This window comes from Eschrichtius robustus, chromosome 20 (assembly GCF_028021215.1).
Source record: "Eschrichtius robustus isolate mEscRob2 chromosome 20, mEscRob2.pri, whole genome shotgun sequence".
NCBI classification, from domain to species: domain Eukaryota; kingdom Metazoa; phylum Chordata; class Mammalia; order Artiodactyla; family Eschrichtiidae; genus Eschrichtius; species Eschrichtius robustus.
The window spans coordinates 42,262,966-42,277,909 of NC_090843.1; the positions used below are offsets into that span (position 1 = coordinate 42,262,966).

Below are 14,944 nucleotides of genomic sequence, written 5' to 3' on the forward strand. Positions count from 1 at the left end.
TTTCACACGTCTTTGAATATCATTTCCTTCAGGGTTTTTTTTTTAAATTAATTAATTAATTAATTAATTTTTGGCTGCATTGGGTCTTTGCTGCTGCACGCAGGCTTTCTCTAGTTTCAGTGAGCGGGGGCTACTTTTTGTTGCGGTGCGCCGCCTTCTCAACGTGGTGGCTTCTCTTGTTGCGGAGCACGGGCTCTGGGCACACGGGCTCAGTTTCTCCGCGGCATGTGGGATCTTCCCGGACCAGGGCTCGAACCGGTGTCCCCTGCAATGGCAGGCAGATTCTTAACCACTGCGCCACCAGGGAAGTCCTCCTTCAGCTTTTTCTTGTGACCCAAAGAAAACAGGAAATAGATTCAGTGTTGTTGAGAACACTGACTTTTCTTCTCAGATTAAACCCATGTATTTTCTATTTTCATTCTATATTTGTATCTTGTTTGCCATTGCAATTTGTAAACTCACTGAGCAGGAAATGGGTGTTGTTCTTTCAATATGGAATAGCTCTGAGCACATGGTTATTAATGGTGACATGTTTTAAAGTCCTTGGTTTTAAAATCAACAATGTTAAACAACATTTGAGTTTTTCACTTTTACTTTTCTTTATTCTTGGCTTGCAGGTTTTATTCTGGATACTCCACTATGTGGTTCTCATACGAGAATGGAGTCATTCTATAATAGTTGATTTACAAACATTGGAAGAAAATATATTAGCCACCAAGATTTAGATAATTCCATCTCCCATTACAATATAGTGGTATTAGTGTGACTTTGAAATCTAGTTGTATTACCTCTGTTTTGAGGCAAATATGTGAGCTTTGATTCCCATATATGAAAATTAGTGATAAAAACCTATGGGTTTTTGTGAAGAATAAGTGAAAAAATTTATATTACATGTTTGACTGCTAAGTGCTCAATAAATGGTAACTGTCATTGGTCTGAAATGATTCTGCTCATTTTCTTAAAAGCGACTACCATGCCCTGTACTCACCAATACCTTGCCTATACTACAAATATGTTTTTGCTCTTTTTGTGGTTTTTCTGAGTTGTGATATTTTGAATTCTAACAGAATGCAGGATGTTGGGAGATTCCTTCAATGGATGAGAGAAATCTGGGATGTTCTCCTATTATCTCATTTATTCCTGTAGCTCCCAGGTTTGGAGATATAAAGTTGTTAGCAAGTTGCTCTCACTCACTTGCATTTTAGGAGATGTTAATCAGTCCCATTTAAAAGGAGTTGGTTTACATATATTTTAAATAAGCACAGAAAAATCTTGGGGTCCAATGACATCTTTTGAAGCCTGGTTGGATAGGAGAATAGTGAACTTTAGTTAAAGTGACAACTTGAGCTGTCTTCTTTGGGAGTAACTGTTGGTTAATTCTAACAGCAGGAATGATTGAAAAGTCCAAGAAACAATCTTCTTGCATGGATTTTGTTACGATTGGCACTACTTACAAAATTGTAAGGTTCTATAACAGAAAGACCTGCTTCCCAAAGTACCTTTTCTGAAAATTCACCCCACCCCGATTGTTGTATATCTGTTTAATTTTTCAGTTCTTGTGGTTTCCAAGGAATCCACAACCATTAAAAGTGAGCTTAACTCCTCTGGAGATCAATCATTCATTCATCCATCAGAGAATTCAAAAAATATTGGCGGTCCAGTTTGAATCACTTTGCTGTGCTCCATGTACCATGATTTTCTAAAGTTGCCGCCCTTGCGTCTAGTTGGGGGAAAGAGGAAGAAAATAAACATGGAAATAAATTAAAATGCAGGGTCCTATGAAGGAACTGGACAGCGTGGGGGACCTAAGTTTTGGACACTACGGAACTAGAAGTTCAGCTCCGCAACTCATGAGCTGTGTGCCTTGAACAGGTCATTTCAGGATGAGCAAGGTGAGAATGTCGTGGAACGCCGAACTCTAGGATGGTTCCAGCTCCTGGCAAAGGGTCACATCACGGTAGGTGTGTGAAGGTAGGATAGGCTTGCAGTAACCATTGAGAAAAAAAGGTGTCGCCTGGCCCTTTTGCGCACAAGAGGAGAACCAGGAGGGGTCCTTTCGGGACTTCTGGGCTGCCTTCGCCGGCGGAGCCGCAGCGCACGCCGGCGGTTGGCGGGAAACGCTCGAAGGTGGGCCCTCTGCTCGGGGCCGCGTCGCGAGAGTTAGACAGCTCTCCCGACGCCTCGCGCCACGTCATCGAATAGCTCCTCCTCCCCTCGCTCGAGTCGCACGCGCGGAAGTAAACACCTTGACGTCATTAGGGCGCGTCTTCGCCTTTCCCCTCCCATCTTCCCAGAACGGTGGACGTGCTCACCTCCGCTCCGGGCCAGGTCTATGTCCCGGTTTCCCGCCGTCGCGGGCAGGGCGCCAAGGCGGCAGGAGGAAGGTGAGCAATCAAGAGACCTCCAAGAAGAGCGGCCTTCGGCAGTTCCCATCGCGGATAGAGGTGCGGTCCGCGGGACACTACGGAGGCCTGTGGGAGTTATGGCATGGGGGTTCTGGGGGGGATAAAAGTCCGCCTTAGGCAGGCAGAGGAGAGTAGAGGGGGGGAGGCCGCAGCGTTCTTGTCGCTCTCCAAGCCGGAGGCGAACTTTGCATCCAGTGAGGACTTTGGTCTAGAGGGGGGCGGTCCCAGACCCAAGTTGGGTGAAAACCCTGCTGGGGGACAAAAAAGTGAACCCCAACGCCGAGACGCGTTCTGCCCTTAAATGGGTTCATAAAGCCTTTGTTCTCTACCCATCCATTCCCCCCTCCCCCCCTCCGCCCCTTCGTCGGGCCGCCAGCCTGCCTTTGGGTACGGTATGAGGGAGCCAGTTTCCAGGAGCCAGTTTCCATGGTTACCCACCACTTGGCCTTCTGGGATATCAGTCACTCTGAACAGGGACCTAACTTGAACCGTGAATCAGAAGCAAACACAGGTGGCTTTTAATTCAGCTGAGAGTTTTTCTGCTGTGTTCCAGGTTTTGGTCTATTGTTTAATAAAATTGGGTGTTGTACTTCTGTATAGGTATGCTTGCAAATACATTGCCTTGTGCTAGGCTTAACTTTGTCAGCTACTTTGAGTCATGCATTAGCAAATGCTCAAGTTGATTTCACTAAAAAGTTGCTCTGGGTTTATAAACCCTCGCTTGCAAATTGGATGTAGGTGATTTAACTGAGGAGTCATGGGTTGATTATTTCCAGCCCTGAATTTCTATTGTCATTTCCTTTTCAGTTTTGGGAGATTGAATCAGAGATATCTTTACAGGCCATTGAATTGCACAATTTTTTCCCCCTGTCATTACAGAAGATAAAGGATGCACATCACAGGAGGGAGGAACTACTCCAACTTTTCCTATTCAAAAACAAAGAAAAAAGCTTATTCAAGCTGTGAGGGACAATTCATTCCTTATTGTTACTGGAAATACAGGAAGTGGTAAAACAACTCAACTCCCAAAATATCTATATGAAGCAGGTAATTTTATTCTGGGAAAATATTGGGAGTACTTTAAAAATATCCTCTTAAAAGCTAATAGGACTTCTGTATTACGCAAATGCCCATCATTTGTTTTACAGTCCCAGTTCTTCTCTTGGCACACTGTCCCTACATCTTCCTTGCTTTTTTACGGTCTTATTAAAGATTAGTTGAAATGGCATTTTCAGTTATCATAATAATTCCAAATAGAATTATAGGTAGATGTTGATTCTGTGCTGTAAAATAAGGTTGTCTTGCAGTAGACTGTTGACCATTGGATACTGAAATAATTTTCAGAGGGAAGGGATATACTGATATCTGCTGCTGACATTAGTATTTCTTGGTTCTATCTCCAGAGTGTTATCAGGTAACTATTTATTCCTTGACTCTCCTAACACCAAGCCAGCTAACAAATTATTCTTACGGTGTCTTTCCCTTCAATACGGTAAAACTTTCTATCATAAGGTTGGTATAGAGCAAAATTATGTTGGATATTATAAAAATTTCGTAGTGTATATTACCTTACTCTAATGCATCAAATCTAAGATGCCGTCTATTAAAACATACCACTATTTTACATACTATTAATTTAAAAAAATGCCATCAGTTATAAGATGCATCTCCCTTTCGAAGATATTAAAATAGTAAAATATGTTTGTAGAATCTATGAAAAGTGGTATATTTAAACTTCTGTGGCCAAGTTAAATCCATTTTAGGAAGTGTGTGGAATTTTATGGATTCCTAGGGGTTAAAAATTCTTGGCTTACTCTTTAGAGTAAATCTTTAGACTGAAATTGAAAAAAATTAATTAAAATATATACATTTAGAACAGCTATTAATATGTATTCTTATTTTTAATTAATACTTAAATTTCCATGGTGCAAATGTAATACAGTGTGTTGTTAATTGGCAGAGTTTTCTTTTAGAAACACTTGCACAGTTTGTATTGATTGACCAGAAAGAATTTAGCTCTAATGGGAAGCAATTGTTAACATTTTTGTGTTTTTTTACCTCTGGTTTTGATAGGGTTTTCACAACATGGTATGATTGGTGTGACTCAACCACGAAAAGTAGCTGCCATATCTGTTGCTCAGAGGGTTGCTGAAGAAATGAAATGCACTTTGGGATCCAAAGTAGGATACCAAGTTCGTTTTGATGATTGCAGCTCTAAGGTACAAAAGTTTTGTTTGTATTTAATTAAGTACCGTAAATTTATAGAAAGAGTGAGAAAGTGATGAAAGATTTTGACTTCAAAATTCCATTTATATTTTAAAGAAACAAAGCCTCAGATTAGAATTAATTTGTGTTGCCCATTGTTAATGCTCTAGTCCTGGGATGTCTAATTCATCCCATTTTCTCCCTTCTCAATTAGTTTATGTGACAGTTATGTTGATTTTTCACAGGACTCACATGTATTTTAGTTGTAAGGATCCTTAGCATGTAACTTACATCTGTATTCTTTAAAAATTTTTTTTATTGCAGTAAAATACACATAAAATAAAATTTACCATTTGTATTATTTTTAAACCATTTTTAGGTGAACAATTCAGTGGCATTAAGTTCATTCATAGTGTTGTGTAACCACTCCTGCTATCTATTTTCAGAATGTTTTCACCATCCCAAACAAAAACTCTGTATCTACTAAACAGTAACTCCACATTCCCATCTCCCCGCCCCTAGTCCCTGGTAACTTCTATTCTGCTTTATGTCTCTATACATTTCCATATTCTAAGTACCCTGTGCAAGTGGAATCATACAATATTTTGTCCTTTGTGTCTGGCTTATTTCATTTAGCTAAAGCTTTCAAGGTTCATCCATATTGTATGGTTGTATTCTTGAAGTCAGTGGAAAACTGACAGCTTAATGAACAAAGTCATTGAGCAAGTATTTATTGAGCATCTTCTATATTCATGGCAATAGTTCATAGCTACAATTTACATTCCTTCCAGATTTCTTAATCCTGTACCAGATACAAAACATTCTCTGATTTGCCTATGGTCCCTGATAGGAATGACCATCAACAGTGGCAAAGAATGACTCCCCAAAATACTGTCTTTGCCTTCCTAGTGGTCACTGCTGGGGATTTTTCTTTCTTTTTTTCTTCCTTTGTTTTATGGATATCATTGCTGTTAATTCCTCCTCTGGACCTTACTCTCACCTTGTTTTAATTCCAGTCGACTGACCCTATTTTTGTAACAGGAAAGTGGTCAAGGAAGAAGAGAGTGAGAGAAATGGTGCACCTACCTTTTCTCCTGAGTCCTCTAAAATAGCAGCTGAGACAGGGAGATGAATTCCATTTCATTATTGTTTTCCCACAACTTGCTCACCTGAAGTCATTGCATTATCTTAACCACTTTCCACTGACTTCATTGTATTTCCTTATTGGTCACTTTCGTTTGCTTTATCCCAGAATATTCACCTTAGTTCCTTATCCCTGTCTCTGTATAGATCACAAGTTTCGTAATTTACCATCCATGTTATTAGACATGTTATTAGACTATTTTATGTACTCTTATTTCATCAGATTAGTTTGGTCACTTAGTATCTGTACATCTGAGGGGGAAAATTTAGTTTGCAAAGCAGGGATGAATTTCTGTGATTTTATTTTTATGTATATGTTAATGTACTCTGCTGTTTGAACATTAGGAAACAGCAATCAAATACATGACTGATGGATGTTTACTGAAATATATTCTGGGAGATCCAAATCTTACCAAGTTCAGCGTCATTATACTGGATGAAGCCCATGAGAGAACTCTAACTACAGTGAGTATTTTGCTGTATTGGTTACTTATTAGACAGTTCACTTCTTTTGGGTAGCTTTGTACTCTATAGTGAATTGCCTTCTCTTACTTACATTTTAATCTATTCAAATGGGAATCCTTTGGTTAGGAGAGCAAAATATTTAAAATAAATTGGTTGTTATGTACACTTGTGACTTATTAGAAATTTACTTTTCTTTCAGGACATCTTATTTGGTTTATTGAAGAAGCTGTTTCAGGAAAAGTCTCCTAATAGAAAGGAGCATTTAAAGGTCGTAGTGATGTCAGCAACTATGGAATTAGCCAAGCTCTCTGCATTCTTTGGAAATTGTCCAATATTTGATATACCTGGAAGGCTTTATCCGGTCAGAGAAAAATTCTGCAATTTGATTGGTCCACGAGATAGAGAAAATACTGCATATATTCAAGCGGTATTACTTGGCATCCTTTTTATGTCTTTTCTGTATCTATGATTCTAGTTGATTGAGTAGTTTGATAATTCATTTGTCTCTATTATTTTAATGGCAGCCCTCATAGGTCCTAGGACTTTTTTTTTTTAAGATTTATTATTTATTTATTTATTTATTTTTGGCTGTGTCGGGTCTTAGTTGCAGCACTCGAGATCTTCGTTGAGGCACGCAGGATCTTTCGTTGTGGCGTGTGGGCTCTTCCTTGTGGTGCACGGACTCCTCTCTAGTTGTGGTTTGCACGCAGGCTCGAGGGCACGTGGGCTCTCTAGTTTGCAGCATGTGGGCTCTAGTTGAGGCATGCAAGCTCAGTAGTTGTGGCACGCGGGCTTAGTTGCCCCGCGGCATGTGGGATCTTGGTTGCCTGACCAGGGATCGAACCCGCGTCCCCTGCGTTGGAAGGCGGATTCTTTACCACTGGACCACCAGGGAAGTCCCAGGTCCTAGGACTTTCGAGAACCAAATTTAATTTTTCTGTGGAACTAGGGGAGGTGGTGGTGGTGGTGGGGGGACTGTATTTCCGTTAGCATATTATGCTGTGTTTCTTGCTTTAGATTGTGAAAGTGACCATGGATATCCATTTGAATGAAATGGCTGGAGACATCTTGGTTTTTCTGACTGGTGAGCATTCAGTACCAGGTTTAAAAATTTTACTATTTGTACGAGGGAGTGGGGCACCATGATAGAGTGTTACCTTTGTTGGAAAATCTAGGCTCTACTCATGTTATCCTAGGCTTTTATGATTTTCTGAGTAGTTTTCGATATTATATCTATTATAAGATACATCAGGTAATTCTACACTGCCCTAAAAACTATTAGTCTCATTAGTAAACATAGGTAAAATACACTGACCTTTTAGTAGCAAGATATTAAATGGTAAAATATTAATATTTTTATTACTCTATCTTATATAGAGCTGTTAACCACACTGAACAGTCCTGGATCTGAATGATTAATTGCATTATTTCAAAAGACATGCTACTATCTCCTTTCTTCTTTGAGTGGTGGGATGGTATTGTGTGGTAGCAGTACATAAGGTGTGGAATCCATGTCTCACAGACAAGCCTTTTTCGGAGGTCAAAAATAGAATAGGTAAATCTCAGACTAGTGTGATTTTTCAAGTAGCAGCATCCTACTAACAGATATGAGTAACTTCATGGCTCACCTCCTACACTGCCTTGTACCCATGTCAGAAGTGAGACATTGTAACGATCTCTTAGCCTTTTTGAGGTACTTAAGTATTTTGACATACACCTAAATGTACCATTTCCTGGACTAGCCTCCGCTATGGTAATGATTAACTTCATTGAGCCTTCCTCAAATATACCATATTAGCAAGATGAAAGGCTTAAGGATTATAAACATTTTTATTCCTCTAGAGATTTAAATTCCTTGGAAACTTTCTTCTATCTTCAATTTTATTATTGTTGAGATTGAGTACAATTTACGTGTTCATCTACCTTAGATCAAATGAGAGATTTACAATAACTATTATGCAAAACCAATATTAATCTAGAAGGGTTTTGTTTTTTTATTCTTAAATTAATTTTGCTGTTCGGTTGCTGACATTATTTTCTCCCCTCATTTCAGGTCAGTTTGAAATCGAGAAAAGTTGTGAGTTACTTTTTCAGATGGCAGAGTCTGTTGATTATGATTATGATGTCCAAGATACCACTCTAGATGGCTTGCTAATATTGCCGTGTTATGGATCCATGACAACAGGTAATTCCTCACTAGAACAGAAAATTTGATTTTTAAAACTTTTCATTGAATAATAACATATATACAGAACAGTGTGCAGATCTTAAGTGTTTAGGTCAGTGAATTTCACAAAGTGAACTCACCTTTGTAACCAACACCCAGATGAAGAAACAGAGCATTAGGAGAACCAACCAGCATCCCTTTGAGAGAAGTGATTTTTTTTTCTTGAAGTCTTTTCACATTCACTTTTTCAAGACCTTGGGCATCTGTCCCCCTTACTATTGTTAAGAGTGGGCTATGTCTTCTCCCAGCAGAACAAAAATATTGTTGGTAATTTTTTGAAATTAAGGCTATAATTCCTTGATAGTAGTACCATAAGTCAAATCTAATTTGCCACTGCCGTGGAATTTCTAGAAATCTTATATATCCAGATATATCTGAAACAAACCAGTGGATTGTTTTCTTTTTACGTGGCTACACACATTAGTCTACTTTTCAAGTGCGACGTTGTTCTTTTTTAAGTTCAAAGAGCAAATGCAAACTCTTATCATTCTATTTGTTCATAATAAATGTTGTTGAATGAGGTTTAGAATTTGTTTTATAAAACTATTTTATTATGGAATTTGACTTGTAAAAGCAAAGGGAAGTTATAACCTGCAGCCTCCTATTTGAAGTTTGATTGGGATTACCATTTAATGTAATGCAAGAAGCATTTAAATGTTTTTATATTTTACGTGTAGTTTTGTTTTTGTTGAGTAGGTGGTTCTTATCCTTATATTAACGAAAAAAGTTCAGGAATATATGTGTTGGTAAATAACCATAGACCATGTGCTATTTTGGAAATCCCTTTTGTGATGATATTGGGCCCTTGCTCTCAACACTGAGATCTATTTTAGATTTTTACATCTTTAAGGGAATTTGTAGGGTCATTATTAGATATTTAATGTTCTCATTGTTTTTTTTAGATTTTATCTACTAACTTTTGTAATTTACTTTATAACTGATAAGATAATTCAAAACCTGTTATAGTTGCTTTGTTAACTATTAACAATATATATATTGTTTCTTTTTCTATATAAAGTAAATAATTTCATTCTTTCCATCTTACTGCCATATTGAAAATAATGTTCTCTATCTGCCATTGCTTCTTGATTATCTTCCTGAAATACAGTTTTTGTACTATTAAAGGTTGCTAGTGACCTCCTATTCCTCAAATACCATGGCTTTTTTCTACTTGTATTTTGATTTTGAGTTAATATAAGTCTCCTTAAATGCTGTTGTTTAGGATAATTATTTGGTTCTCCTGACCACTGTTTCTATAAGTCTTCCCACCCTCCCTGGCCTTTGTTCCCCTCTGAAGGTGACTGTTCCCTAAGGTTTCATCCTTAGCTTGCTGTTTTCTTAGAATTCTCTGTTTTGGAGAGGTTGGCTCCTAGGATTCACCTGTCACTTTGTGATGACTCCTGAAAGCTGTCTCTAGTTCAGTCTCCTGCACTCTAGACCTGCTGGGTCTCACAGGGCTTTCTGGTCTGTGCATCATATCCTAGATCATACAGTCCAAACAAGTGACAACTCCTACAGGTTTTCTTTTACCTTTATCTTGTCCAGATCATTCATTTTTCTTTTTTTTTTTTTTCCTCATTGTCATCATTAGAATTGGGATCCTCAGTTTGCTTTCCTGAGCTGTTAACATATCCTGATAACTTGTTTTCCCTGATTTAATGTACCATCCTACCTGCCATGATAAACATAATCTTCCAAAAGCACAGCTCTGATTGTGTCAGTCTCCTGTTGGGTACCTTCAGCCATTTCCTATCGCCAACTGAATTATAATGCCAACTTAATAACTTGGTGTTCATTATCCTTCCAGTATGACTTCAACCAGCTTTCAGCCCTAATTCCCAGTGTATGTGATTTTCTTTGTTGGTGTATATGCGTAAATGGTAAAGATGTGGGATTGGGTGTGAGTAGAGCCATTATTGAAGGGTTTTGTTTGTTTATTTTAGTTTCCCTTCCGGTTCCAAGGACACTGTAAGGGTGAGCTACTGGTGATCCATTATGATCATAACGATATTTATTGTAGCAGTTTATAACAGTGCAAAGAGACATTCAGATGGAGCTGATGAGGTACTAAGTAATGGGTGAGGTGGAGTTGGATGAAGTAGGGACAGGGTGGCAGGTTCCTGGGATCTAAGGCTTTCTTTCTAAGCCTGGTAAATACAATATAGCACTTATTTTCTTTATTATTGCTACTTTGGGTTGTGGGGAGAGACACATAACATTATAATGTTATTTCCTTTATTTTCTGTTAGCTTCAGGAACAGAAAACTTGCACTTGGGAGTGAGGAGAGGGAAGAAGAGTTTCCTGCTTATAGCCTGGAGTGAGGGGGTACAAATGGACCTAGGTTTAGTGAATAAGTAAAAATTATGAGGTGGATATTTTATATTTGCTCTTATTTCTGGGCTAGCCATGAGGGTGGCTGACTGTTTTAAAGGGACATCTTAAAATACCTCCCTACTTGACATAAAAAATTCTCATCTGTCAAATGTGAAGAGGTGCTGTGGTATCCCTTCTACTACCAGGGTTATATGACCCTGCTCCTTGGGCTGAACTCCCCCAAACCCCACCCTTTGCGATGTTCACTCAAACGCAAAATGTAAGAGATATTTTTGATTCCTTTTCTTCCCACAACATTTTTGTGACTCTGTGTTTGCTCTTTCCTGAACTTGTACTCCTCCTTTCCCTTTTATTCTCCCCTTTCACTGGTTGAAATTATGCTATTTTGTTTCACAAGTGCAACCAACTCCATAAAAACCTTTCCTGATTTCCTTCCTCACAGCTGGTTTTTATCTCTTCTTCATTTGAACCTCATTGTGCTTTACTGTATCTCTTGTGGCACTTAACACATTTATCTTGTGTTACGATTGTCTCATCCTCTCTATAAGATTGTGAACTTCCTGAGGACAAGTACTAAACATTGAAAAAGTCCTGACGAAGTATTTGTTAAATTGAGTTCCAGATTTTTTACTTTCTGCTGGATATTCTATTAATGTCTTGCACCAAACACTATGTCTGAACCTTTTTCTTGCTTCTCTCAAACCTTTTCCCTCTTCTGACTTCCCCCTTTTTGTTTAGGTCTTACACTCCTTCAGGTTGGTCATGCATTTAGGGAAAGCTGAACCCTCACAAAAATTTATGAACTGAAATATACCTGTTACTTCATAAGTGACAATTATTTGCATGGAATTAGACACTTTTAGCACTGACATAATTATCTAATTCAGTGCTTCTTAGCCTTTTGTGGAGGGTGGGGATCTCAGATTTTTATTTTTAAGTAATGAAAGCCTGGCTGTTTTTCTAGAAAAATGCACATATACCCATATATATATATTTGCATAATCAGATTTCTTTATTTTACAGATAGAGGCTAAGTGATGTTCCTGAGGTCACATGGTGAATCTACATTTGATAACTGGTTATTTATTCAGTAGTGGAGGATTTAACAGTACATGTGTTTCCAGAATAGATGAAGAAAAGGAGAGGAGCTTTACCTTGGATTAGTGTACAACATTTTAAAAGGGGAAAACCTACTCATTTAGATTATTGCATAAATCCAAAAATAGTTTTTTTTCTTTCTTCTGCTTGCAAACCAAAGATATTACTTCAATATAGCAAGTACCAAGTGTCTAAGATAGTTTCCTTAAATGTTAAGATTAAAGATGTGGGGGAATAAGGCTAGTGAGTTTCACATAAAAACTTTTAGTCTATGTGGAGTCTCCCCAAATGGGAAAAATTTTCTTTTGTCTTAAAAAGAAATATATACTTTTTAAAAACCATAAAATCAGCAAAGAAAAATAAACTTACTCAGATGCCACCAACATGATTAAGTGATAATCACTATTAATATTTTGAGGCATATTGTTCTGACCTTTTAATTATACATTTAGATATATTTTATTGTTTAGTGTTTTGTTTTTTAACAAAAATGGGTTTATTTTACATATGCTCCTTTGTTTTTCTTTTTTGCCCTTTGTAGAAGTTTTAAAAGTATAGAAAAGTAAAAAAAAAAATCCATTTTCCACTATGCAGAACTAATAGTTGGTGTCTCTCTTTTAAGAAAAATTACTCAATTGAGGGAAAATAATACAGTTTCATTATAAAGAATTCAAGCAGTGTACAGTTTTACAAAGGTAAAAGTAAAGAAATCACCTCAAACTCCATCCAGAAATAGCCATCTTTAACATTAGAAAAAACATTATTCAGATCTGTGTGTGTGTGTGTGTGTGTGTGTATATGTATGTGTGTACGTATAGAAGGATAAGTAAGTAGTTAGATAGTTTGACAGAAATACTTTTTTTAAGAGTGAGATTTTACTATTAGCTGCTTTTTTAAAAAGTATTTAATTTTACTTGAATTTACTTGAAGGAATTGTTAACTTCAAGAATATCTTTCTTTACCACATGAGATAATATTTTATAAAAGAGTGCTTTAAAGTTTAAAAAGATGAAAAATATTAAGCTGAAGTTAATATCTTCTTTTTAGACTATATTTGATTGGAGATCTTATCTGTTGCCTGATTTGAAAGATGAGCACTTAAGTACTGATATTCTTCTATATCCTCCCCTTCTGATTTTTGTTAGTTATTTTTACATTGTTCAGTTGTATTCAGTATTTACTGTCAATCCTTTTACCATGGTTTTTCCATTCCTAAGTTACTTTTGGTTAATTTTAGATTGGCTAGATTTTAACCTTTTTTTTTTTTAATAGAAGAGCTCTTGGGTGTTATTTTTTTTTGTAGTTCTTTTGTTTAAGAATGTCTGGCTTTTGCCTTTATACTTGAGCTACATCTTGGCTGGGTTTTATGTTCTTGGGTCACACTTTCTTTTCCTTAGAACTTGGTAGACGTTGTCCAGTTGTCTTCTGGCATTGAATGTTGCTGCGGAGAAGTCTGAGGCCAACCTGATTTTTTTTCCCCTCCTTGTAAGTGATTTGCTTTTTCTGTCTGATTGCCTGAAAATTTCTATTTTTATCCTTAAAAGTTCAATAGTTTTTAATTAGAATATTTTTTGGTGTTGAGTGTTTTATAGTAAAATTTTCCTGGAATTTTATGTGCTCTTTTTAAAAATCAACTTTATTGAGGTATAATTTACATACAATAAACTGTGCCTGCTTTAAGTATATAGTTCAGTGAGTTTTGACAATGTACATACCTGTGTAACTACCACCACAAACAAGATAAATTATTCTTAGTTGCTCTTTTGATCTGCAAATTCAATTCTTTATTTCAAGGAAATTCTCTTGTGTTATATCTTTGTATATAACTCTGTCTATTTATTGGTTTCCTACTTCAGGGATACCAATTATTCTTATGTTGGATTGCATGTCTTCCATATTTTTTAGCTCCCTTCTGGTTACTTTATCTTTTCAACTGCATTTACTGATTATCTCAAGCCTTTTCTCTGTGTCAGAAGTTTGATTTTCAGCTGTGTTAGTGAGAATTCTCAAGATATTTTTGACTTACCCAAAAATGACTTCGGGGGAGGGGTAGAGTTTGAGCTGAGCAGTGTTGTACCTCTTTTATTCTGTTCCAGAATCATCTCTTTTCCCCCTTTGATTGACAATTTCTGTTTATAGCTTTATGTTCCTTTTATGTACATATTCTCTCTCTCTCTCTCTCTCACACACACACACACACACACACACACACACACACACTTTCTCTCAAACACTTTTCTGCTGTGGGATCAATTTGGAATAAGAAATTCTATGAGGACGTTTCAGTTGGCCTTAACATATAATATGTCACATACATGTATCTTAGGAGCATTACTCCATTAAGAGCGTTAAGTGGTCCCTCCTCAGTATCCTTATTTCTTGGTAGATTTTGGAGCATCTTTCTGCCTCTTTGCCAATCCCCCCCCCCGCCACCGTTAATTTATATTCTAGTACCTTATTAGCTGCATGGAGGTAATCAGGAGAATTGCTACATCTTAATGAAAATATTCAGTTTCCCTTTTTCTTTGTGGAAAGTGAGAATGTGCTTTAGGATATATGTATTTAACTTTTTCCCAAACCTTTATAAACAAACATAAAATTGGCATATGTTTATACTTGTGGAATATGGTGAAAGTATGTGGGTAAAATGTAAATGTGAAACAAACGTGAGTCTTGTCAAAACAGCAGTTTCAGGACTTTTTAATTGACTGTAGTGAGCAAAATGATAAACTGAAATTTTGCTTGAACTGAAGACTAAAATTAGGTACTTTTAGACATGGGTTAATTGAAAAACAGAGTTACTCATAAATATGCTCAGAATGGACATTTCTAATTTATGTAAAATTTTAGGGTAATGTGGAATTTCAAAGGTAGAAGGATCTCAATTTATTATTTATATCATGCATTTTTAAATTGATCAATTCATTGAACTTTACTGAGCACTTTCTATGGTCCAGCCATTGTAGGTACTGGGCGTAGGTACCTACAATGACAATGTACATACCTGTGTAACTACCACCACAAACAATAAAAGAAAGTCCTTATTCTTACAGAGCTACATTGTAG

The 14,944-nt window shown here is 37.0% G+C and overlaps 1 protein-coding gene across 2 annotated transcripts in view; it reads left to right on the plus strand.

Annotated features, from left to right (window-relative positions):
* The first annotated feature begins 2,260 nt into the window (after positions 1 to 2,260).
* The window catches only part of DHX40 (DEAH-box helicase 40), a 50,783-nt gene continuing 38,099 nt past the window's right edge, over positions 2,261 to 14,944 (plus strand). The window contains exons 1-7 of one of the 2 annotated variants that reach the window (XM_068530272.1): positions 2,261 to 2,444; positions 3,285 to 3,452; positions 4,479 to 4,624; positions 6,099 to 6,218; positions 6,418 to 6,645; positions 7,236 to 7,302; positions 8,272 to 8,403. In XM_068530272.1, coding sequence (XP_068386373.1) covers positions 2,333 to 2,444; positions 3,285 to 3,452; positions 4,479 to 4,624; positions 6,099 to 6,218; positions 6,418 to 6,645; positions 7,236 to 7,302; positions 8,272 to 8,403 — 973 coding nt within the window. In that variant the 5' untranslated portion in view covers positions 2,261 to 2,332. The remainder of the gene's footprint in view (positions 2,445 to 3,284; positions 3,453 to 4,478; positions 4,625 to 6,098; positions 6,219 to 6,417; positions 6,646 to 7,235; positions 7,303 to 8,271; positions 8,404 to 14,944) is intronic. The other variant, XM_068530273.1, reaches the window with a different exon arrangement.